The sequence below is a fragment of the Microcebus murinus genome, chromosome 17 (genome assembly GCF_040939455.1).
Source record: "Microcebus murinus isolate Inina chromosome 17, M.murinus_Inina_mat1.0, whole genome shotgun sequence".
Classification (NCBI taxonomy): Eukaryota; Metazoa; Chordata; class Mammalia; order Primates; family Cheirogaleidae; genus Microcebus; species Microcebus murinus.
The window spans coordinates 4,375,954-4,402,923 of NC_134120.1; the positions used below are offsets into that span (position 1 = coordinate 4,375,954).

General features: G+C 41.6%; 1 protein-coding gene across 2 annotated transcripts in view; it reads left to right on the forward strand.

Moving 5' to 3' along the window:
- The window catches only part of FBXO15 (F-box protein 15), a 77,420-nt gene that overhangs the window by 22,880 nt on the left and 27,570 nt on the right, over nt 1–26,970 (forward strand). The window contains exons 9-10 of one of the 2 annotated variants that reach the window (XM_075993801.1): nt 16,721–16,845; nt 25,079–25,482. In XM_075993801.1, coding sequence (XP_075849916.1) covers nt 16,721–16,845; nt 25,079–25,345 — 392 coding nt within the window. In that variant the 3' untranslated portion in view covers nt 25,346–25,482. Of the gene's footprint in view, nt 1–16,720; nt 16,846–25,078; nt 25,483–26,970 lie in introns of those variants that run through there. The other variant, XM_075993802.1, reaches the window with a different exon arrangement.

Sequence of the window (26,970 nt, forward strand, 5' to 3'; positions counted from 1 at the left end):
GCTCTATCCAGGAAAATACAAGAGGTGCTATTGTTTTTTATGGGTGAGTAGTACTCCATGGTATACATATACCACATTTTATTAATTCACTCATGTATTGATAGACACTTGGGTTGTTTCCACATCATTGCAGTTGTGAATTGTGCTGCTATAAACATTCTACTGCAGGTGTGTTTTTATAGAATGTCTTTTTTTCTGTTGGGCAGATGCCCAGTAATGGGATTGCTGGATCAAATGGTAGTTCTACTTGTAGCTCTTTGAGGTATCTCCATATTACTTTGCATAGAGGTTGTACTAGTTTGCAGTCCCTTCAACAGTATATGAATGTTCCTATCTCTCCAAATCCATGCCAACATTTGTGGTTTGGGGACTTTTTGATAAAAGCTATTTTCACTGGAATTAAGTGATATCTTATTGTGGTTTCGATTTGCATTTCCCTGATGATTAGAGATGTTGAGCATTTGCTCATATGTTTGTTGGCCATTAGTCTATCTTCTTTTGAAAATTTTCTGTTCATGTCTTTTGCCCAGTTTTTAAGGGGGTTGTTTGATTTCTTCTTATTGATTGTCCTGAGTTCTATATAGATTCTAGTTATCAGCCCTTTATCGAATGTGTAGCATGCGATATTTTCTCCCATTCTGTAGGTTGTCTATTTGTGCCTAGGCTGATGTCTATAAGAGTTTTTCCAACATTTTCTTCTAGAATTCTTACAGTTTCGTGCCTTAGGTTTAAGTCTTATCCACTGTGAGTTGATTTTTATGAGAGGTGAGAGGTGTCGATCCTGTTTCAGTCTTCTACTCTAGGGTATATCACACTAATGGTATAAATTTAAGTCAGCTAAGATAATCCTTCTCTGTGTGGTTATGTTATCACCTTGACATACAATGAGAGCAATTTGTTTTGATTCATCTTTTGTTCAGGATTTCTTTGCTTCTATTTTCGCATTAAAAAATTACACACCGCATTTATGTGGTTCCAGTGTTGAAACTGAAATAAGCAATTCAGAGAGGTTTGCCTTCTGTGCTTGTTCTCTCTCCCCTCTCCCTCCCCTCCCTCAAAGGGACCTGTTTATATTAGTCTTTGGCTGGGCTTGTTCTTCAAATGTTCTTTTTGTATATGCAATGCAATACATTCACATATTAATATTTCTCCCCAATTTATTTTTAAATGAGGCATAAGATACTCCTGCTTAAGTTCTTTGCTTTTTCTCAATTAATAAAATATTCTGGAGATGACTCTTCAGTGTAGTTTACAGTGATCTTTATAACTTCTCGTTTTAAACAGCTATGTGGGCAGTTTGTTAATGGCCTTTTCTTTGGTTTCCAACCTTTGCAATTACACATAGTGGCTCACAGTAAATAGCTTGTTCATATATCATTTTATATTTTGCTGGCTTATCTTTGGGATACCTTCTTAGAAATAGGAATACCTGGTGAAAGGGCAATTGCATGTATAATTTTGAAAGACACTGGAAAATTCCCCTCAATTGCATTTGAACCATTTTGTGTTTCCAATTTAATGGGGATATTTTAAATGTTTTGTTAGTGAGTATATTTGCTCAAGGTTTTTGTTATGTATTCTTATAAGTTAAGGAAGTTTCTATTTCTAGGTTAGTTGAATTTTAGTTTTTTTAAAAAATCAGGAATGGTTGTTAAATGTTATTAAATGTATCTTTGGGGAACTATTGATGATGTAACTTTTTTTCTCCTTGGCACTATCAACATAGTGAATTTCATTAATGTATCTTCTAATGGTAACTATCCTAGAATCTCTAAGATAAGTTCTTCTCATCATATGTATGTTTATTTATTTATTTTTATTTTTATTTTTTATTTTTTTGAGACAGAGTCTCACTTTGTTGCCCAGGCTAGAGTGAGTGCCGTGGCGTCAGCCTAGCTCACAGCAACCTCAAACTCCTGGGCTCAAGCAATCCTTCTGCCTCAGCCTCCCAAGTAGCTGGGACTACAGGCATGTGCCACCATGCCCGGCTAATTTTTATATATATATATCAGTTGGCCAATTAATTTCTTTGTATTTATAGTAGAGACGGGGTCTCGCTCTTGCTCAGGCTGGTTTTGAACTCCTGACCTTGAGCAATCCGCCCGCCTCAGCCTCCCAAGAGCTAGGATTACAGGCGTGAGCCACCGCGCCCGGCTGTGTGTTTATTTTTAAGCTGCTGGTTTCAGTTACTTGGTATTTAGTGTGTTCCCACTTTCATTCATAGATATTTGAGTGTCTATAGTTTTAATTTTTTCTTATTATTCAATCATAATCAAGTTTTCTACTTTTCAAATTTCATAATTATATGGCTTTCTAGAAAATCATATTTTCTTTAGGTGTATTTTGATCTTTTTCCAGCTTTCTCAGTTGATGGCTTAGATTGTTTAATTTTCAGGCTTATCTTTCTCCAGTGCTCTTTCTGCTATGCCCAGAATCTTGAACCCACAGGATTAGGAAGGGACTGAAAGGGAGTCTGGAGAATGACCTTTCCTGGACTTGAGTGTGCTCTGCAGCCGCCTTGGCCTTGGGTGGCCACTTGCAGGTGCTGGCAGCCTCCTGATTAGGTGCCCTGCCCTGGGAGCAGCTGCCTGGTTGTGCAGAGGTGTGAAAATTCTGCCTTTTAGTGAGCCCATATTGGTTTTGTGCACCTCAGTCCATTTGCCTTTATTCTATTATTTGGGGTCTCACAGACAAAACCTCATCATCTTCCAAGTTTATGCTGCCGATGGAGCCACCAGCATGCCCGATCTCTACCCGGGGTGCCCACGCTGTGTCCTCTGTGCTAGTGCTGGCAGAGAACTTAGTCTTGCTCTTCATGGCTCCAACCCTTGTGTCCTCAGGTGCCTCCAGACAGAGAGTGGAGTTGGGTGTCCAGCCTGTTCTGGCCCCACCTTCCTGAGCAGCCTGCCTTGGTGATAGGTGAGCAAGATGCAGTTTCCACAGTGACAGGGTGCGGCAGGGGTCCCTGTCACAGCTGCTTCCCAGAGCTCTCCTGGCCCTCCAACCTTGTGATCCCCCGTAAGTCCTGTGTAGCTCTACTCTGCCTCCCTGTGCCCCACGCTGCTGCTGGCTCTCTCTGGCCTATCCCTTTCATCCACGCCCCAGCTCTGCTCCAGCCATGATGGCTTCCTTACTGTTCCCAGACTGGGCCAGGCCTGCTGTGTCCTCGGATCCCCCTCTGCCTGCAGTGTCATTGCAGGACATCTGTGCCTAGGCCTGCTTCAGGCCCGGCCTTACTGCACCTGGAAGCTCTTGTTCTCCAATCTCCCAGCTCTGCCTGGCCTGATTTTTCTCCATAGCACTATCACACTATTCAATTTTATTTATTTGGTTGTAGTTAAATTTTACTTTAATTAAAGTAAGCTCTGCAAGGCAATATTTTTGCCTATTTTGTTCAGTGTTATCTCTCAGAATAACAGAATCAGTACCTGGCATATAGTAGGCATGCACGTAAGTATTACAAAGAGAGTGGATGGTGAGCTGCCTGCTCCCAGGGGCATGCAGTCGAAGGGTTCTTAGATAAACCGTCCTGGGCCTGTTATCTTAAGGCTCCCCTGTTTCCTTAGTCAAGGGATTCTGAGCTGCATTGGCAAGGATCTTTTGGGCATAGCTCTCACGGTTCTTTGTTGCCTCTAGAGGAGAAGGCACAACTTCATGATGCTGCAGAGCAGAGCTGCAGGCCGCCAGCCTCCTTGCTGGCAGAGCAAGGGAACAGCTAGTGGTTGGGCCTCTGCTGGGGCGTGAAGCCCTGCCCTCTTCCTCAGGCCTGGGTCTCAGGCTGCCTCATTTCCTTTACTCACAGCCCGGGAGAGGGGCGTCAGAGCTCCCCTTCTAAACTAACCCACTGTCCCCCTGGCTCTGGGAAGAGAAAGCCTCACACTTCACCTTCTGGCAGAGCACTTTGTATCTCTGTACCTAGGGTAAGGTACTTTGCTACATAAATAAAAGTTACTTGAAATCTGAATACAGATACTAAGTATCTTTCCCATACTTTCCTTACAAGATAAACAACTGGAACTTCTTATCCAACATGGTTTATAAGACACGGTTTTTATAAGTTACCAACTAATCTGTAAGAATTGCTTCTGATACTCATAAGTTAAAAATTTTTTTATTTTGAAATAATTTCACATTGCACAAACACAGATAATTGCGCTATACCCTTTATGTAGAAGTCACCAATTGATAACATTTTTGCTATATTTGTGTTGCCATTTTCTCTTTTTACATATGTAAACATACATATGCATACACACAGGATTAGTCTGATCACTCTATTCTTGAGGGTTAGGCCTGTTGGGTACTAGGTCTGTCTTAGGGGATATTTAGAATGCCCTTAATAATGATGAATGTGATAGTGATGTGGAACATTTATAAGTATTCATTATGAGTTCTTGCTAAATGTTTCATACTTAAGTTAATTATTTAACTTACTCTTATAGCAAGCCTGTGAGATAGGTACTCTTATCTCTCCTGTGTTATTTGATGAGGAGTCTGGGGCTGTTGGTGTGAGTCAGGTCTCTAATTCTGCAAAGCCAGCATGCGGCACAGTCCCAGTCAGCACTTGGGCCATGGGACTGAGCTGAGAGTCTTAAATGCCTGGATTTCCGTAATGCACTGCCTGCGTGTTTTTGCCTTTTAATGATATGCTTTTGGAGTGTACCTTCTTGTATGTGAGACTGTAACTGTCTTTACAAAGTGTGGGCAGGGAAAGGTGCCTCTCTGGTGATTTGCTAACGTAGCATTTAAGTCACTTCGGTATTAATTCGAATAAACCCCTTCGAAGGTTATATGATTGTTACTACATGTAAGAGGTTAAGTTAAATGAAGGAGAATGGGAAACCGAGATGCCTTTGTGTTTTTTTTTCCCCCAATAAGAAGACTTGATACAATAAGACAACTTCCAAAGTGGATTCAAATGCATTTCTTCTTCACATGGTTCTTCTATTAATCAGCAGAGGGCGATGTTGCCATCAGAGTGTCTTTGTAACATTTTAAAAAAGTACGAACAGAATGTCCTCTGCAGTTTTTGAGAAACTCTCTTGTGGTACCATGTGGTATATTTAGAAAATTTCAGCTATGTCATTGCAGTTGGGGATGACAGCACTTTGCCCCTATTTTTTTTTTTTTAAACTCTTTCTCCCCATCAAGGATAAAATGTTTTACCATCATGTCCCTAGAATTTTGGAGACCCTGTGTTCTGTTTGTGAGAGATGAGAAACCCGGCCTGACACTAATGAGGCAGTCTGGAGGGCAAGGCAGGAAGAAAAAGGACGAGGCTGGTTTGTTTGTTTGGGTCGCTCATTAACAAACAGTTACTGAATGGGGAGATGTGCTGCCAGGGGTAGACATGCCTCAGATGGGCTCCTGCCCTCCAGAGGTCAGGGACAGGGGCACCTGGTGATCCAGCACAAGCACATGCCGGGAGGGGCGAGGACACAGCGATTATTGCAGTGCCCAGACTGGTTGGTGGGTGTGTGGAGGGGGCCCTGTGTTAGCGGTAAGAACACTTTAAATGGGACATCATTTATAAACAGAGCCTGAATTTGGTCATTTTGTAGGGCCTTTTCCAGCATTCTGTCTTTGAATAAGGACTCTGTGTATGTACCATTTTAGCTCACAAAAATTCATTGCAATTCTGTTAAAAAAAAATCCCAATGGGAATTTATTATGAAACTTGAAAAGATGAGTCCAAAATCCATTTGGAAATATACATATGCATAGAAAATGGCTAAGAAAATTTACTTTAAAATTTTAATTATGAGATCATATAATCTTTTCTGTATATGATATGTGTACAGGTTACAGAAAAACAATAAAAAACCATGTTTAAGTTTAAGAAACAGGCCATCGCCTCAAATTTTCGGCCACCTGTGTGTGCCCGTTCCTGCTCTCCTCACCTCTCTTCCTGCCAGAGGGAGCCACTATTCTGTACATTGTGTTAATTGTTCGCCTGCTTTTCTCTCTTTTTTGGTAATTAATCCTCTTTGTTTAGTGAAATGACACTCAGAGAAATGCATAAAAGATTATTGTAAAGCATACACCTGTGTGATCACCATCCAGGTCCTGATAAAATCGTGGAAATGAATAGGGAGGAGGGGCCAGGCCCAGCAAGTGTTAGACACACTAAACTATGATAGCCACGAAGGGTACCGTTATCATGGTATCATTCAAGGACTAGATATCCAGGGAAGTTCAGCAAAACACCTTCATATCTTATGCAGTCCCAGATTATACATAAGTCCTGTATTCACATTCTGATAAATATTGGACTCATAGAAATGCAATTAGTAGCTATTTTAATTAATTGAATCATGATTTATCTGTATATCTATCTGTGTATGTCTTCATTCTTTAAAGGATATTTATTTATTTATTTAGAGTGTTAGGATATAATGCATTGTGTAGAATAATTTGCCTAACACTGGCTGTAAGGATCTCTAGAATTGAATATGCAGGAATACAGATAATCAAAGGATTTATTGTATGTTTATTTTCAGACAGAACAATCCCAGTGAAATATTCAGAGTAAGTTCTGGCAATTTAATGCTGTCTACCTCTTGGTCACAATATTTTCTCTGAACAAAATATCCCTTTGTTCTATTCACTTAACTCTGTCCCATGTACTTTTCTACAAGGTCCTTTGATTTTTTTTTTTTTTTTCCTTTCCAAGGTCTGTTACTAAAAACAAACCAGAAGAACCTAGTTAGCTCTTGGTGCCTGGGGTTAGGTTCCTGAGTCACAGAGGGGGAAGAGTGCATGCACACTGACTCGGTGGTAACTACTCAGGGATAGGCATCGCCTCATTGGCTACCGGCAGAGTACCCTGCTCAACCAGGGCTGCCTGGTCCGTTCTGATGCTCTTCTAAGGCTGCCTGGCTGTGAGCCCCAACACGTCTGCAGTGGGCTCAGCTCCCACTGGTGGAACTAAGTCGTGCTCTGCTTTTCTGCCTTCCCTGCCCTTCCCTTTCAGACCTGAGTGTGTTCTATTCTGGCGTGGTCAGGACCAGCCTACATCCTCTGATTTCATAGTCTGTTGCTCATGTTTCCATGCATTATTCTCCCTGAGTAAGAAGCTGTATCTGGGGGAAGGTTTTTCTACCTCTGAGTACTGCCTGCTAGTGAATAAACAGGATCTGTGTCCTTCCTTCTTTCCTTCCAGATTTGACTCCTTCCCCTTGGAATTTCCCTATGCTCCTCCCCCAAAGACCTGGGAAATTTTCTGTCTTTGTATTTTTATGTGTTCTGCCACTTTGACGAGTTGGCTGTATTGAGAATTTTTAAAAAGGATCTATCTAATCTCTTTTCAAAGAAAAATTTATCCCTGAACTTGCACATATTTGTTTCCTGTTTCGTTGTGTATTGCCACTAAAATTAAGCTAAAAGGAAGTTTAAGTGACTAAATATTTTGCTACCTGAATTGGATTTATGAGGGACAAAAAAAAGGGGGAGTGATAAACAGTGAAGGAAATACTGAAAGAGTAATTTCTAAATGAGTACTGGAGGTGGCCTTATAAAAGTGCCTGACGGGTTTTTCTATATATGTTTTGTTTTCTATTCCTTTGGAAATGTAAAGGGACTGTTGGTATTGGGTCCCCAAGACCAACTCAACTTCAGTGATTCACTAGGAGGACTACAGGCCTCAGGATGTAGTTGCATTCATGGCTAAGATTTATTATAGTGGAAAGATACAGTGCAAAGTCAGCAAAGAAAAAGTGCATGAGATGAAGTCAAAGGAAACCAGTGCGAGCTTCCCACTGTCCTTTCCCTGTGGAGTAACACAAGATGTGCTTAATTCCATAGCAACACCTTGGCCTTGCTACCACACGTATGAGATGTTGTGTACCATTAAATAACTCTAATTGGAGCTTGTTAGAGACTCAGCACCCAGGCTTTTTATTGGGGGCTGGTTACACAGGCAGTCTCTGCCTGGCACTACCAAAATTCCAGACTCCAGAAGGAAAGAGGCTGTTCAGCATTAACCACATGGTGAACTCTTTTCTGCATAACTGTCCATTAATCCTTTGATGTGATTATGGTACAGTCTAGTGAAAGAGAAGAAAGGAAATAGTCCAATTGTGCCTTTGATGTGCAAATTGAGCTTGCCAAAGGGCCTGATCAGCAATGCAAAGTATGAAGAAATGTATATTTATTTGATCTTTATATCAAGCTAATTATTACCAATTTTCAGAAGCTGAAGGAAAAGGTTTTGCATAGTATGTTGTAGTCTTTTTATCAGTTTTGAAAGGGAGAGTAATATTTAAAGGGAAATAATATTTAAATAACAAAGTATGCTGCTTTTATGCTTTCAAAAGAAAGTATGGTTTATTTATTTGACAGTTTGTGTTAAGTTGTTGAAAATAGAATGACTATAATTACTTTTGAAAACACTTTATTTTTTCTTTTGCTGGAATTGATTTTTTGTTACTATGTATAATCACAAACATTAAAAAAAGCTAATTTCTCATAGTGGTGGATCTGTCCATTTCTGATAGAGGGGTGTTGGAGTCTCTGACTATAATAGTGGGTTTATTTCTTTCTTTTTGCAGTTCTGTCAGCTTTTGTCTCAGATGTTTTGATGCTCTGTGTGGTTAGGCACATACACATTAAGGATTGTTATGTCTTTTTTGGAAAATTGATCCCTTTATCATTATCTAATGCCCTCTTTATCCCTGACACCTTTCTTTGCTCTGAGGTCTGCTCTGTGCGAAATGAATACAGCTACTTCCAATTTCTTTGATTGGTGTTAGCATGGTATATTTTCTTTATCCACTTACTGTTACTCTGTGTGTGTCTTTACATTCAAAGTGGATTGCTTGTAGACAACATATAGTTGGATCTTGTTTTTTTCACCATTTCTGACAGTTTCTGTCTTTTAATGGACATATTTATATTTAGACCATTGATATTTAAAGTGATTATTGATATAATTGGATTGATATCTACCATATTTGTTACTGTTTTCTATTTGTTATTCTTGTTCTTTATTTCTATTTATATCTTCTCTTTTTCTGCCTTTTGTGATTTGAATTGAGCATTTTATATTATTTAATTTTCTCTTTCTTAGAGTAACAGTTTTACTTCTTTTTAAACTTTTGTAAGTAGTTGCTTTAGAATTTGCGATATACATTTATAACTAATCTAAGTCCACTTTTAAATAACACTGTACCACTTCACAGTGCAAGTGACTTATAATAACATTTCTAATTCCTCCTTCTCACCCCTTGTATCATTGTTATCATTCATTTCACTTATTCACACCCACATATTCATACATATTTGAATACATTTTTGCTGTTATTTTGGACAGACTGTTGTCTGTTAGATCAATTATGAATAAGAAAAGTGAAAGCTTTTAACTTTCATTTACTCTTCCTTTGATGCCCATTTTGTTATGAAAATGTAAGTTCCTTGCCCCAATATAAAATTTCATACATGAACTTTTATAAGGGATTTATTGATTATTTTTATCTACATATGCTTTTAAATATATTTAATATTCACTTGGCTATGTTTTAAAATGTATTTTTTGGGTTTTGAGCAGATTCATATTAAATCTGTACATTAATTTGGAAGAAATTGACATATTTTTATTTAGAGTTTCAGTCTATCTCTTCCCTTACAAGCATACCTTGCTTTTTTGTGTTTTGCTTTACCGTACTTTACAAATACTGCATTTAAAAATCATTTGGAAATTACCTTTTATTGACAAAAATTAATTTTTAATTTAAGTGATTGGATTGTACGTATTTTCATAATACAGTGATAATTTAATACATTCATATAATTTGTACAGATCAAATCAGTATACTTGGGATATCAATTACCTTAAATATTTGTTTTTTCTTTATGCCAGAAACATTTGAATTATTCTCTTCTAGCTATTTTGAAATGTACAATAAATTATTGTAAACTATAATCACCCTGCTGATCTATTGAACACTAGGTCTGTCAAACACTAGGTCTTTTTCTTCTATGAAACCGTATATTTGTACCCATTAATCATCTTCTCTTTACCTGTCCCCCACCTTTCCTGTCTTCTAGTAACCACCCATCTATCTTCTCTCTTCATGAGATCTACTTTTTTAGTTCCCACATATTAGAATATATGATACTTATCTTTCCATGGTTGGCTTATTTCATTTAACATAATGACTTCCAGTTCAATCCATATTGTCACAAATGACAGGATTTCATTCTTTTTTTGTAGCTGAATAATATTCCATTGTGTGTGGAATATACCACATTTTCTTTATCCATCTGTTGATGGGCACTTAGGTTATTCCATATTTTGGCTGTTGTGAATAGTGCTGCAATAAACCTAAGAGTATAGATATATTTTTGATATATTGGTTTCCTTTCTTTTGGATATATAGCCAGTAGTGGAATTGCTGGATTATATGGTAGTTCTATTTTTAATTTTTTGAGGTACCTCCGCACCTTGAGCAATCTTCCCACCTTGGTCTCCCAGAGAGCTAGGATTACAGGTGTGAGCCACCGTGCCTGGCCCTTACTACAGTTTTGTAGTAAAATTTTGAAGTCAGGTAGTGTGATGTCTCTCGCTTTGTTCTTTTTGTCCAGGATTGCTTTGGCTATTTGGCTTTTGTGATTCCATATAAATTTTAGGATTTTTTCCTCTTTCTGTAAAGAATGTCATGGGTATTTTTATAGAGATTGCATTGAATCTATAAATTGATTTGGGTAATAGTGTCATTTTAACAATATTAATTCTTCTAATCTATGAGCATGGAATATCTTTCCATATTTTTGTGTCCTCTTCAATTTCTTTCATCAGTGTTTTATAGTTTTCCTTGTATAGAACTTTTACTTCTTTGATTAAATTTGTTTCTAGGTATTTCATATTCTCTGTAGTTATTATAAATGGAATTGCTTTCTTAATTTCTTTTTCAGATTGTTAGCTGTTGGCATATATAAATGCTACTGATTTTGTATGTTGATTTTTGTATGCTACAACTTTATTGAATTTATTTATCAGTTCTAACAGTTTTTTGATAGTCTTTAGGTTTTTTCTAAGTATAAGATCATATCTGTGAATAAGGAGAATTTGAGTTCTTTCTTTCTAATTTAGAAGCCCTTTATTTCTTTTGCTTAATTGCTCTGGGTAGGACTTCCAGTATTGTTAATAATATGGTGAAAGTGGGTGTTGTTGTCTCATTCCAGATGGAGGGAAGGCCTTTACTTTTTCCCCAAATCAGTATGATGTTAGCTGTGAGTTGTTGTTTATGGCCTTTATTATTTGCTGTATGCTCCTTCTTTACCCTGTTTGATGAGGGGTTTTATCATTAAGTCATCTTTAATTTTATCAAATACTTTACTTGAATATTTTAAGCCCACTGTTGAGACCTACTTCTCAGAATGAAAGATTCCTTTCAAAATATTACTGTTCATTGACAGTGCACCTGGTCACACAAGAGCCCTGATGGATATGCACAAAGGGATTCATGTTGTTTTCATGCCTGCGAACACAGCGTCCACTCTGTAGCCCATGAGTCAAGGTTAATTTTGACATCCAAGTCTTATTTTTTAAGAAATGCATTTCATAAGCTGTAGCTGCCAAAAATAGTGATTCCTCTGATGGACCTGAACAGAGTCAATTGAAAACCTTCTGGAAAGGACTCATCAGTCTAGATGCCATTAAGAACATTAGTGATTCACAGGAGGAGGTCAAAATACCAACATCAGCAGGAGTTTGGAAGAAATTGATTCCAACACTGATGAATAACTCTGGGGGGTTCAAGACTTCCGTGGAAGGAAGGGACTGCAGATGTGGAAATAGCAAGAGAACTAGAATTAGAAGTAGATGTGACTGAGTTGCTGCAATCTCATGATAAAAATTGAATGAAGAGTTGCTTCTTGTGGATGAGTAAAGAAAGTGGTTTCTTGAGATGGATTCTACTCTTGGTAAAGATGCTATAAACATAGTTGACGACAAAGGATAAAGTATATTACATGAATCGAGCTGATAAAGCAGCAGCAGAGTTTGAAAGGAGTGATTACAATTTTGAAAGTTTTGCTGTGAGTAAAATGCTATCAAATGGCATTGAATACTAATATATTATACAGAGAAATCTTTCTTGAAAGGAAGAATCACTGGATGTGGCAAACTTCATTGTTGTCTTATTTCAAGAAATTGCCACAGCCACCCCACCCAAGCCCTCAGCAACCACCACTCTGATCAGTCATCAGCCATCAACATTGAGGCAAGACCCTCTGCCAGCAAAAAGGTTATGATCATCTGAATGATCATTGCATTTGTTAGCAATAAAGTTTTTTGAATTAAGGTATATACATTTTTTAGACATAATGCTATCACACAGTTCATAGAGTATAGTTTCATGTGAACATAACTTTTATAGGCACTGGGAAGCCAAAAAATTTGTGTGATTGATTTATCGAAATATTAGCTTTATGTGGTAGTCTGGAAGTGAACCCGCCATGTCTCCTGAGGTATACTTGTGTTTATGTTTTCCTTTACTATCAGGAAAAATGTTTTAAGGTAGATCCTGCACCTTTTTCAATTATTAATAGTTAGCTTTTGTGTTGCCTTTGTGAACAAATTCTTCTTGTGTTTCCATTGTTTGCTAGATTTTCTCTATATCATCCTATAGAGTTTTGCAATATACTTTCCATCAAAATACCGATTAAAAAATATTCAGTGCTTATTCTGTAGGACACAGTAGAAAATGTTGAGGGGATACAAAGACAATATAGGCCTTAAAAGCTGCTTATTTTTAGTGCCAAGAATGAGATTGTTTAACTCTTCAGCAGCAGAGCCTGATAAGCCCAGATAACCTCTCTTTAAGAAATTCTTCTTTTAAAGTTTTTATTGTTTGTTTCATGTTTTTGTATGTGTCATATTATTTACTTTTTATTGTTGTAAGTCCAAAAACACATGGGTTTTTGTTTCTTCTCTTCCTTGATTTCTTTTTAAGTTTCTAGTTCAGATTATATTTTCTAAGCTTGTATCAGGTAAAGCATTAGAAACAATATAGTCCTTTTTAGGTGGTGATTACCTAGAAAACTTAGAACAGTTAATTCATGGTTGTGTCTTTGTCAGTGGTTAGTACATTTTTTCCTATTTTGTACATCTAGTGACTCATTATGGAAAATAAGCATTACAAATTACTGTTTCTCATTTGATAAAATATTCATTAAGTTTTTACTGTATTATTTTTAAAAAAACTTTTCTACTAGGTTACAAAGATATTCTCCTTTGTTTTTCTTGCAATATTATGCTTTTACATTTAGGTTTGTTATCTGTCCCTAACTGATTTTGTGTAGAGTATGAGCTAAGGGTTGAGTTTTTTTTCCTGGTGTGGATGGATATCCAGTTGTTTTTGTACCATTTGTGAAAAGACTTTCCTTTCCCTTTGAATTATGTTGGTGTCTTTGTCAAAAATCAGGTGTAAAGGTGTGGTCTATCTCTGGACCCATCTATTCTGTTGATCTATTTGGGTGTTTTTATAGGCAATACCACGCTGTCTTGATTGCAGTAGCTCTAGAGTAAGTCTTAAAGTCAACTTTTTTCTCCCTTTCAACATAGTTTTGGCTATTTTAGTAATTTCCATATGAAATTTAGAATCATCTTGTCAATTTCTATTAATATTTACTTACAAATATTATTTATAAACTAATTTTTAAAGTACTTCTGGGATTATGGTTGCGATTGCATTGAATCTATAGATCAATTTGGGTAAATGGACATCTTAACAATATTGAGTCTTCTGATCCACAAGCATGGTACATCTTTACTTTCTGCTTAGCATCAGACTTGGCTCTTTACGTAGGGTATTATTATTGAGATGATGCATATAGAGTGCTTAGCACACTTAGCTTGGCATATATAATATACTCTCCACTTTGTAATGTTAATATATATTATTAGTGCCTTTAATCTTCACAAAGCCTTATAAAGTGCTATTGGTATCCTTATTTTACTCAGTTTGGAACTTGACCATGGTTATCCAGCTAGTAAATGGGTTTGGAATGAGGTCTTTGTGACTCTAAAGGCCATGCTTGTAGGCACAGTGCCACTGGGAGCCAAAGATCATGAGCCTCAGATTGTATTTTGCTGCATTTTGTGGATGGTTTTATGTATTGGTAGATTAGGTTAGAGTCTCCACGAGGAGAAGAATTTATTCTGAACTGTGTAAGGAGCACAGGACTCTAATAAAAGATAGGCTACTTCAGAGTCTCTTCAGGAGAGCCAGACTCTGCATTTGTTATGCATGTGCACAGCCACACTGTGTGGCTTCTCTTGTGAAAATATCACCGTTCTATACTCAACAGTGGACTCCAGGGCTCTGCCCTGCCAGCCCAAGGAACAGGCCCCTCTGCCACTGGGTGTGCTAGCAGAGGGCTCTTCCCATCCTCTGCGCCTCCTCACAGTGCTCACTGCTGCCCCCAGGTCTACAGGGGCTTGTGTGTCATCACAGGAACTGATCACTCGTGACCGAGTTATGAGGCATGCTGGAATGAGAGACGGTGAGTGTGGGACTCACAGACCGAGACATTACCCAAAAGTTTGGGAAGCCATAAATGGTTGCCTAGTGTATCTTGTTTGCTAATTTATAAATAGGTTTTTCTCTTTTGGTAGTAACATGAAAACAAAGCTTCATGAGTTTTAATCTACATGATAAATTCTTAGGTAGTATGTAAACTAATAGGTGAGCATGGTTCCCCTGCTTTGCGTATGTTTTAATCTATTGTTACATAGACTCTAGACACAGGGCAGGGTTTGACTCATGTTTCTGCCACTTAGTTGGTGGCATGACCTTGGGCAACTTAGTGTCACTCTCTCTGCATCAGTTTTCTCACCTATGAATTCAGAAAATTATAATATCTAACTAATAGCATTATTTTAAGGTATTCTTTTAAAGTATTCTAAGCTACTATACAGAATGTGCTTAACTCAGTGCTTGGTATACAATGAGGACTCAAAAATACTACTTATTTTGTACATGCACACTTTCATATGTACATTCCATGTGCAGATTGTTTAAATGTGGGAAGAGCTTAACCTTTCTCTGACTTATAGATAGAAGCGGTTGGAGAGGGTTGGGGGAAAGAGCTCTGACCTTTTGAGATACAAGCGTGATAACTGTTCTGAAGTGGGAGAATATTTGGTAGTAACAAAACAGCAACATTCCTTGCTGCCTACAGGGATTTCTTGTTTATTAGCTCAGAAAATCGCCGTTGAAGGTTATTGGCTGTTGTACTTTGGGGTCCATTTTCAGCAGTGTCCTGAGGACAAGCCACATGGAAAATGGACTCCTGGTTTCCCGTCCTGCGCCGTTGGCTGCCTGCGCACACACCTGCCTTTGCTGTGCAGGTCGGAGGTCTCTCTCAGCTTTGCACATGGCTGGGCGGTAGCAGAGAGCAGAGCAGAGTCACATCTGGTCCATTTGCAATGTCATTACTGCACCTCCGCTGAGGCCTGGCTTTCACTGACTTCCTCCCTGCTTCCGCCAGTCCCTGCCAGGGGGACGGTAGAGCTATTGCCTGGGAAAGGCTGGTGTCATTTGGCATTCATTCCTACACCTGGGGAGAGTGGAGAGAGCGCTGCATGGTTCTTGCTAATTACTCCACAGCAGAGAAGAAAGTGTGGGCTGTGTCCGTCCTTGGAACAAAAGTAAGACTCTCAGAAGGCAGCAGTGTGGCCAGCGAGGCCGAGAGCGCCATCCCACAGGGCTAGAAGCCTGCCTGATGGTCTCTCTCGCTTAAAGCACATTATTTTGTCACAAAAGAGTCCCCTGGCAAAGCATTAGTTTTAACCTTTTGGCTACACTTAAGTTGGAGAACACTGTGGAATTTCTAGAACAGAGCTTTGGCTCCCAAGGCAACTTAGCTTTGGTTTTATTTTGTCCCATGAAATAAAAGGGCCAGAGTGCATTGCTGTTCTCTGTTCTTTTTCCATCTCTTTGCCTCATGACTTGCATCTTACCCTTATTCAGGTGTCTGTCTCTGAAGAAATCTTGCGTACGAGTGAGGATGCCACTGTGTTATCACACTTGATAGTTGCCTTTTGGGGTATGTTAAAATGGAACTGGGAGCCCGGAGAGTGCTTTGGGCTCCTTCCCTGCCCCTGTGCCCCCTGCCCCATCACCAGAGGCCCAGGAGAGCAGAGCAGAGTGCGGCTTGGGTGGAGCGGCCCCTGAGCAGTGTGAGGTTGGGGTTGCTGTAGCCGCCTTTGAGCGCATGCAGAGTGGTGTGTTTGTGTCCCGTGCTGGGTTCCTGCCCAACCTCCGCATGTCCGCCTGCTCTCTAATCCCGGGTTTCCTGGGGCAGCTTTCTCAGTGCTTCCTCTCATTTGATTTCCGTTCTTTGCCGTTTCTGCCTCTGCTTTCTTTAGTTCTGTAATTCTGGTTTTCTGTTGCTGTCACTGTTGGCTTACCCAAGTCAGAAGAATCTGTGTCTCCACACAGTCTTGGCATCGTGACAGGTGGGTGTCCAGGCTCCCCGCTGCTTTGCCCCACTCGCCTTTGGCGTCACTTTGCTGGAGCACATGTTGCTCTTTCTGTCTCTGGGGTTCAGATATCCTGGTCTGGCCTCAAGCGAGGGGCCGTTTCTCTGCGCCGTGTTGGCCCCACCAGTGAAGCCAGTCCCTAGCAGGCCGAGCCGTCCCTACGGAGCAGCTGCCCTGAGATGATTGTCGTCTGCATTGGCATATAGTAACTTAAAAACCCCTACATTTTTTCAGGAAACATTGAAAACGGATATGTGAAGCTCACTGTTATAAATTCGAAAATTAACAGAGAACACCTACCTCTTATCGGAAATGTTGGCCTCTCTTGGAGAACTAATGTTCTTGATGGCTGTATAAAGGTAAAAAACAGCTGTTTTCTTCAAGTAACCTGGTTTCTGTATAATAAAAAAAAGTCTGATGATATGTATATATAAGTATGCTTCCTTTGAAGTTCTGGGTTTATCATTCTGGTTTCTGAAGATTTGTGTACATTCTCTTAGCCATTGGCTGTCAATTCATTCATCAGTCCCTATTGAGTGCCTGTTGTTTTCCCTGAGTGGGTGGAGGGGGAGTGGTAGCAAACCTGCAACAACGTTTCTGGATAGCATCACCCCGCAAAGGCCCCTATCTGTGTGTGTTATGGAGAGAGAGGGGGCTGAAGGTTGGACCAGGCAAGTAGCATCTGCTCAGAACAACACCTTGATCAGTCATATGCCAATTTAAAATTCATCGCAATTGTAAGTTCTTGTTCCAGGATATAGGTGTATTTCCTAGAACAGTTAGGTAAAAACTAGCCACGTGGGTGGGAGAGTTGATTTAGAGGTTGGGAATTGGCAGGGGTGGAGGGAAGGGAGGGAGGAGAGAAGAGGTGTTCTCACGTAGTTTTGTTTTCTTCTGTGAACCCTGTTTCTATGGCTATGCCTGGTTCTCATCATTCTCCATGTTTGTTTTGTGGGATGAACAGGATTTTCTTAGTCACAGGAACCCATGGGATTGGTCTCTTGAGACTGGGGGCCCCCTGTAACATAGCTCTACTCTTTCCTACGTGTGCGGGTGCCTTGTTAGAACTATTAGTGATATGCCTGAGACCAAGAGCGTTATCTCTTGAGCCACTTGATCCTTGATACAATGAGATGTTTTACTAATCCTATTTGTAAGCAAATGTTTTAAACTTTGGCAAAAGTGATGTTTATCACACACACAAGAATATTATTCCATGCCTTTAAGAGCACAAACCTGACTTCTTTATCTTTCTTTGATGGATTTAGATAGGGCTTATAATAAAAATATGCACTAAAATAAAATATTAAAATCAAAATAGATCTTGAGGACCAAGAAAGACAGAATATAAATATGACAAACTTTTAAAGAGTCAGCATAATTTTTAAAAATAGTATGTGTTTTCTAGTAGTTTAGAGCAAGATGAAAGCAGTCATTTAGTTCTCATTGGGGAAAAAAAGGGAAGTGTAGTAATTATAGGAAGAAACAGAGCTTTATCCTAGCTCAGATCATTAAAAAACAAAGTCTCCAACGGGACTGTATATAGGGCAGACTGAGCTACATAATGGACCAATCCCACGTAGCATTTCAGTGGCAGATGCACTGTAAGATTTCATACAGCAGTTCTCATGGAAGCAGAGGATGTAGTTTCAAGATTGGACTCAAATGAGCTCTAAGTAGTGATTCTGTAGGTTGCTGAACATGTGACTTAAGTATATAGGCTTCCAGAAAAACAGCTTGATCTGAAAGCAGGATTTTAAGTCTTAATGTAGGGAATGGGTTGCCTGTCCCTGGACAATTTTCCCCATAAATTTCTCCTCCCAGATGAGCTTTGGGAGAAGACAGAGAATAGCTCAGAAGCTTGTGCCCTTCCCCTTGGCCTGGAGGGTGGTGTGGTTGATTTGCATTTTGCCATTTATACTGTTGGGTTCAGTATTAAGACTAAGCTGTCCTTAAAGTTCCTGAAAGGAAAAAGTCAGGTGAGTGATGTCGTGTTTCCTGTGCAGGTCAGGAATTTCCCTCCAGGAATCTGACGAACCTAAGTATAGTGAAATGATGACATTTATTTTAAGAAATTACTTTCAAGAAGTTAAAAACTTTTGTTTTTAATATAAAGTAAGGTCAGACGATAGAAAAGGTTTCTTAGGTGCATATGACTATTAAAAACAAAAATAAAATAAAATCCCTGCTTCTCTTGGAAATTGTAGAAACAACTTCTGGTGAGGATCTAATACTGTAGCTTAGAATGCCCATCACAGCAAAGGCTAGTAAGAAAGTATGTCGCCAAATCTGATTCTGGTCACAAGGACAAAAAAAAAAAGAAGAAAAAATAATAAATATTAATGATAATGACAGAGGACACTTGTGTTGCGTTGTATTGTTTGAAGTGATGTGTGGTCATGGAGGGGGTGTCTGGGGTCCACTGGATCTTATTGTTCCCATAAAAATCTTCTTCCCTGGAGCTCAGAGGAGAGTGACTCTGACACTTAGCTGGTATGGAGGAAATTTAAGTGGAAAGGGTCTTTAGCTCGACTCCCTGGAGTATCACTTCAGCAGCTTGTAAGTTTGTATGGTAGATTATTAGACTTTAAAAAAAAAATCACATTACATACAACTTCAGTTTTTTCTTGTTTAAGTCTGGTAATGATATCAAATATATTTTAAAGATGCTTCCAGTGACTGCATGTTAGTCGTGAATCCAGACAGGATGGTTGCTCTCTAAGGGGTTGCCCTGGAATTTTACAAAGTCATTTTGAATAGCTGGGCTACCCTATCAAGGTAGCCTTGCTATGATATTCAGTATAATTCAAAATAAAATACTCTTGTGCTCTGTCTTCTCTCAGTTCCTATCAGAATTTCTGATTGATAGATTTTCTTTTGGTAAGGCTTTTCTTATTGTGTTCCTTTTACTTTGTTCTTTCATGGTTTGGCATTTTTTTGATGTTATTTTGACACTACTTCTAACGCTATATAGGGTTTGGCATCAGTTTTAATTTAAACTAGGCATATCTCTGTGGTTCTGCTTTATGCGAGAAGAGTTGAGTTCAGCAGAGCCTGCCATGGGCACACCATAGTCCGGCATGCTGTGGGTGGCTGTGCCCATGAGGAAGGCACATTGGCCACTGGCTGCTAAGCACTGTGGCTGTGGGGTTATTGAGTGTGCTGATGCCACTGAACCAAGCACCTTAGGAAGAACAGGATATTCCTGCATGCCCAAGGGCCGTATTCTCCCCAGACACTGAATTTTGAAGCTGGTGCAGTTCATTGGTAGGTGGACATGCAGGTTTGGACAGTAGCCCATTCCTGGGGGGAAGCTGAGGTCCTCTGACTGCTCAGATGTGTACCTGCCGGATGTCCACAGTGATAGAGACTGATTTAGGAATGGATTGTTGGAAACAGCTTTCTGTAGGGCAGTAGGAGGAAGGTTTGAGGTAGGTTTAAAAATACATCCCCCTCCAGAAGGATGGTAGTGATATGTTGTAGAGGAGGAACCGAGTGAAAAGGAGATGCCTTGGACACGATGGGGGTGAGAACAAGGTGCTAGAAATGTCCCCCATGCAGCAGGGGTGGGTGGGTACCGCATATAGGTGAGGAGACCACTGGCCGCACGCCTGGTACCAAGGCTGTCCTTCCTGCCTCACTGTTGTGCCTGGCACCAGCTAGCCAGGGAAGCGGAAGGAGTGTGATGGAAGTGGGGCCTTGAAACCCATAGGGAAGAATTTGGGTTTTGGTTTAAGTGTCCCTGGAAGTTGTTAAAGGATTTGATGTGCCTGTTGTGTGCTAGGCCATTTTATAGGTTAGGAAGGAATTGGGGAATGCTGGGCTTTGGGAACGAGAAGGGTCTCGGGAGCTGGTGGGCTGTCTGCTCTCTCTGAGGCAGCTGCGGGCTGGGAGAGTAGAGGGATTAAGTTGCTGGTTGAAGGTGGAGGGCCACCGAGTGGTGTCCTTGTCAGGGAGTCCTTGTGCCTCTTTGACCATTCTGCCTTGGTTTCTATTAGGGCTGCTGCTTCTCAGCCATCTTGCAGACGTGGAGGCCAGGGGTTTTGCCTTCTTCCTCCATGGCTCCTTGCTCAGGGCTCTGACCACTGTCTCTCTGCTGGTGGCTTTGGGTGAGGTTTTAAGTAACAAAACCAGGTGACTGCTAACCCAGTGGTTAAGATCATGATGGGGTGAGAAGAGCTTGGATTCGTCCCACCACTGTACTGTCTTGGGACTTGCTTAGGCCACAGAGCCTTTTCTCTGAAATGCTGTAGTGATGACTCCTTATTCCAGAAGGGCTCTGGCTCCCTGGGTGCAGCAGAGACGTCTGCTAGAGCTCAGCCTTGGCCTTGACTCCCCAGTCTCAGGCCTGGCAAGGTCGCATCATGCGGGCTCCCTTCTTCCCCTCCTTCCTGGGCCCTTCTTCCCCTCACACATGGGCTCTGTGCTGCAGGGGTGCAGGGCGTGGGCCCTTGCTGGCTGGTCTCCACTGTTCTAGGACCGCCACTGTCAGTCACCTAGAAGAGGCCCAGGAGTGAGGTCAGGTGTCCGGGGGATTCCTGGGCATCTCGCTGTGCAGCCTCCCAACATGGGGGCTCAGGCTCGGGGGTCACCGCTGTCATGGATTAGGGGTATTTCCATTTGCTGGTCCTTCACTCAGGTCTCCTGCAAAGGTGGCAGCCAGTTCATATCACTTACTTACTACACCATCTCATGTTTTCAACTTTTAGAATGTTTTTGCTCCTCAAATTTCCTAAGATACACATTTATTCAGTCAAGACTCTTTGACCTGATTATACTTAGGTGCAAACGGTCAGCACTTTTGGCCACATTAATTAGTTATCACTTCTGAAACAGTGGTGTATAGTTGCTCAGTTTATGCTGATATCTAGAGTTAAGCATTTAAATTCCAATTAATAGAACAGTAATGCAGGGCAGAAGTCATGGCAAATACAGAGCCACACTGAAAAGGTGAGCGTTGAAAGATTTTATCCTTGACACTCCCTCTTAGCTTCATTAGAATTAAATAGTTTATGGAAACTGCTTAGGTTAGTGTCTGGTACACAGAACCTGTTAAAAGACAGCTCACATGGTAGTTCTTGGTTCATATAGGTATTATTCACAATATTCAAAAAATGGAAGAAACTCAAGTGTCTGTCCACAGATAAATGGATAAACAAACCGTGGTCTGTCCTTACAACAGAACATAATTTAGCCTTTAAAAGGAGGGAAATTCTGACACATGCTACAATATGGAAGAACTTTGAGGACATTATGCTGAGTGAAATAAACCGGTTCACAAAAGGATAAATACTCTATGACTTTGTTTATATGAGAGTCCTAGAATTGCCCAATTCATAGAGACAGAAAGTAGAATAGTGATTGCCAGGGGGTTGGGGAAGGAGAGTGGGGAGTTAGTATTTAATAGGTACAGATTTCAGTTTTACAAAATCAAAAGAGTTCTGGAGGTAGATGGTGGTGGTAGTTATGCAGCAGTGTGTATATATATAATGCCACTGAGCTGTACGCTTAAAAATGGTTAAGGTGGTTTGTTTTATGTTATGTTTATTTTACCACAATTTAAAAAGTAAATTTTAAAATGTAGCTCATTAATAATATTAATAATTATCAGTGTCTCCAGCTGTGACCCCTCCCCTGCTCAAGTCCCCGTATAGTCACCTGGTGGATTTAGGTGCTTGGGTGCCCCGTAGACATCTAGATTCAGCATGTCTAGAACCTACATGTTTCTTCCCCCCAAATCATCTTCTGCGATGGGTGAGAGACTAGGAGACTAAACCCCCTATTCTCCCATTCAGATGTAAGATTCTGCTCGGTTTATCTCGCCAGTGTTTCTACCATCTCTTCTTTCCTGTTACCACTGATACTGTGGGGTTTGCTTCGGGGTTTTCTCCATGTCTGTTAGTGTGTGACAATAACCAGTATCTCCGTCACTGTTCTCACTGCCCCTCCGCACTTTGCTGCCCCCACGTGTTCATTCAGCACGTGTTGGTGGAGGCCTGGTCACCGCAAGTAGGTGGCCAGAGGTGTGACCCTGTGCACAGCTGAAGCGGGTCCTGCCCTGGTGGTGCTCAGGGTCCTGCTCTGCGTGCCTGGCTGTGCTGACTAGTGTCAGTCTGCAACCCCGGCAGGTCTGCCAGGCTCTTTGCATGTGCTGCTCCCTATTCTTTGCTCTTTTGCTTAATTAACTCTTGTTCATCTTTTATGACAAGGCTTCATTTATCATTCATTCATTCATTCATTTATTCATCAGGAGATACTGGTTACTAAGTGCTAACCGAGCTAGGTGCTGGGGGACTGTGAGGTGACTCCTCCAGAAGTGAACACTCGGTGGTGTGTCTGCCCGCTGGGTGCGAGGCCAGCTGAGACTCGAGTGTCGGGGAGACTTCCCCAGGAGCTGACACCTGGATGACTCTGGATGCTGAGACAGACAACGGGGAGATGGAGAGGAGCGCTCTCAGGCTAGGAGCCAGGGTGGCCCTTGTTCAGGGGGCAGTGTGGCGTGTTCAAGGGACTGAGAGGTCAGAGTGGCTGGAGCACAGATGGCAGGAGGGCACATCACGTGCAGTGAGCTGGGATGGGCAGGTGGGGCCAGGCCTCACAGGCAAGGGGAAAAAATGTAGCTCTTTTCTGCAGAGCAGTAGAAAGCAGTCACAGGGTTTCAGGCTGTGGGTGACATAATTAGGCTTGCATTAGAGGTTTGTCTTCCAAATGTGGAGCATGGATGAGAGTGATTGGGAGCTCAGTCTGATGGCTGCCATTGTGGTGCCTTAGGGAAGAAAGGTAACCTGGTGCCTTAGTCCATTTGAGTTGCTGTAACAAAATACCGTAAGCTGGGTGGCTCCTAAATAATAGAAACATCTTTCTCCCACTTCTGGAGGCTGGGAAGTCCAAGACCAGCAGATTCAGTGTCTGTGGAGGTCCCCTTTCTGATTCTAGACAGTGCCTTTGCGCTCTCTGGGGCCTCTTTCATTGGTGCTTTAAACCTATTCATGAAGGTGCTGCCCCATGACCCAGTCACCCCCAGAGGCCCCTTCCTGACACCATCACATTGGTGACAAGGTTTCAACATATGAATTGGGGGGGGCACAAACATTCAGGCCCTGACACCTGGACTAGAAGCAGTGGCAGTGGAAATGGGACAAGATAAATGGACCGGAAGTGAGAATGGACAGGGTAGCTGGCACATGGAGGGAGAGTGGGAGGAGGTGCCTAGAATGACGCCTGGGCTTGTGCATGTGGACTGGACAGTCAGGGGGCTAAGACCAGTCCCTGGGAAGGGGAGTGCTGGGAGAGTCTCCGGGTAACGAGTGTACATTTGGATATAGTCGCACGGGATTTGATGGACTCTTGCATCCAGGATGTGGAGCAGCACTTGGCTATGTAGGACTTGAACTTAGAAAAGAGGTTCGGCCCAGAGATATACTTCTGGGAATCACAGGAATGTTGGTTATGGCTTAAGTTGTGGATTCCAATTAGGGAGAGGAATTATATATGGTGAAAATGGGCTTAGGACCAGGTTGTGAGGAGCCCCGACAGTGGGGGCTGGTGGAAAGCTGCCAAGTGGCTGGGTCTGGAAGCATTTGGGGAGATGGTTTTTCAAGAAAAGAGTGATGAGTGATGGACGAATCACGTAGGACAGCTTGGGAGGGGTCTGCCTGGGAAGGGAGGAAAGAGCAAGGGGCCTGTGGGGTTCAGGGAGGTTGTGTGTCCCCCCCTGTGAAAATACCGGGCGAATGTGAAGTACAGATGTAGTGGAGTCGTTGAATGAGGAAGTGGAAGACGAAGAGGCATGGTTAGAAAACGGGGCTGAGGTGTTGACTTTGGAAGTGATATATCCAGACGTGACACTGGGAATGAGTGACTGAGGAGATCGTGGGGTTGTGTAGCTCAGGAATTGCGAGTCCAGGGTATCGGGTGTCTCCACCGGGGTCCCCAGGGGTGTTGGAGTCACTTGATGGTGAGACGTGGGGGCAGATGAGAGAAGGAGAGAGGACGGAGAGCGAGACACAGACTGAGAGGGAGACGGTGAATCTGGGGCCAAAGTCTTGGGAATGGGGGTGGGCAGGGGGTTGGCATGTGACAGCAAGGGTGAGGGGCTGGAGATTCTGAGCCTCAAAAAAGCAGGTTCTACACAAGATGGGGAGGGATGGTCTGCTGGTGGCAGTGAGGGGCCGGGAGGACCGGGCTGCTGTCTGGGCGATGCCTCCCCTCACTGGGGAAGCAGTGGCCACAGTTGGTGCGAATTTGCGTAGCAACTGTTGCCTCTGGACCGACCGTGAATTCCATGAGGACAGGGACGATATTTATTGCATCTTTCTCTGAGATCCCAGCTCTGAATGCTGTGACTGCCCTGTGGGTGCTCGTATACTGTATTTGAATAGGAATGAATATTAGGTGATAAGACACATGGAATCCTAACTGTAGTCTACTCTAGAATATGAAATAGACCGTGAAATACCAATGACAGTTTTCTGGATTTTGATGCCACAGAGAGCATTTTAGTTTTACATCAAAGTTTTCTGTGAAAATCAGGCCGAATCGGCCATTTTATCCATATGCTTGTTTATTTTGTTTACTGTGTTTGTTTTGTAGAGTTGTTCTATAATGGACGTAACTCTTTTGGATGAGTTTGGGAAACCCTTCTGGTGTTTCAGTTCCCCGGTTTGCATGAGATCTGCCACACCCTCTGATGGCCCTAATTTCTTGGGACAGACGTTCTGTGTGGACTACGTGGACGCAGAAGGACAGGTGCACGTGGAGCTGGTGTGGATGGAAGAGACCGAAGAGTACTTTATTGTCAGCTTGGTCCTTTACCTTAGCATAGGAAAAATAAACCACTGGTTTGGGACAAAATACTGAATATTAGCAGTAGGTGGCAAGTTACTGTTGCTATTTAGCTGTTTATTTTGGACTGACTCGCTTTGTTCTTAGTGTTAGAAGTTAAAATAAAGCATATCTGCCGGAGTCTATTGGTGCCTTCTTATTTCGCATTAGAAATTAGGATTTGTGTGTCATTTTTAAGTTAACGTTTGAAGGATTAAGTTACCTTCTAAAAACGAGCAGCACAATCCAATGTAAATTCATATGAAATAAAAAGAAAAATATCTTCTCCCTGCCCTTAGTTAAAAACTAAGACTGTCTACTGGAGCATGTCGTCACTGGGGGGAGGGGGTGTGCGTGTGTGTGCTGGATAAATAAGAATTCTTTTGCTTAAATAGTAAGAAGCCCAAATGAGAAGATATACTTAAATGTAGGTGTTGTGGTATCCGTTAGAATTGGAAAGTGCTACATTCATGACATTCAGCAGCCATGTTAGTATTTAATAAAGTAAAATTGACAAGTGGCCTAATTCAGAGGGAAAGATGAATGTGAAATCATCATAAGGAAATTGTTATAACTTAAAATAGCAAGGTGTGGTGCAACTACAGTTAAGACTCCCAGCTCTACCTTAGAGGGCATAGAGACGGATGGGTTATCAAACTCTTCCTCTGCGGAAATACTGTCGGAGAACTGACAGATGCCTGGAGTTCAAATAGGTAACGTGTATCTAAGCATATGTAATTGGAGGGCATTTGGTAAATTTGGTTTAGATTGTATTGATTATGTTTTTCTTTTTTCTTTTTGAGATAGAGTCTCATTCTGTTGCCTGGGCTAGAGTGCCGTGGCGTCAGCCTAGCTCACAGCAACCTCAGACTCCTGGGCTCAAGCGATCCTCCTGCCTCAGCCTCCCAAGTAGCTGGGACTACGGGCATACACTTACCATGCCTGGCTAATTTTTTCCATATATATATTTTTTAGTTGTCCAGCTAATTTCTTTCTATTTTTAGTAGAGACAAGAGTCTCACTCTTGCTCAGCCTGGTCTCAAACTCCTGAGCTCAAATGATCCACCTGCATTAGCCTTCCAGAGTGCTAGGATTACAGGTGTGAGCCATCGATTATGTTTTGATCATATTTTTACCTCCCAGTTAAAAGTTAACTCTCAGCAGTGATTTTTGACGTCATGCAGCGTTTCTGCTGCTCGGGCATGCATGCTTAAACACACCCTCCTCTCTGTTTTCATTCTTCTATTGCATTATCTGGCCAGTTTTCTCTTTTGAGTTGTGTGTATGATAATGTGCAAGAATGTAGAATAAAGAGCTTGAAGACAGCAATAAAATAAAGATTTGGAGCAGATAGTGGGGTTCTTTCCTGAAGAACTGAGAGAGTAGAAAGGATTTCTGCGCTGGCACCATTCTCCACCCTCCGGTCCTCCAAGACCTTGGGCCAAAGCCTGTGGGAAGAGAGAAAATGGAAATCTGTAGCAACTGTTGAAGGCACAGGGCGTGTTATTTCATGGCATCAGCCAAGAGGGGGCGTAGAGTGCCTGCCCGGCTTGAGGGGGAGACTCGGGGGAGGAACGTTGGCCTGAGCAGGGAGCCCAGGCCTGGATGGGGTCAGGAGAGGGAGGTGGCCCCACTGAGGGCTCACAGGGCTGAGTCAGAAA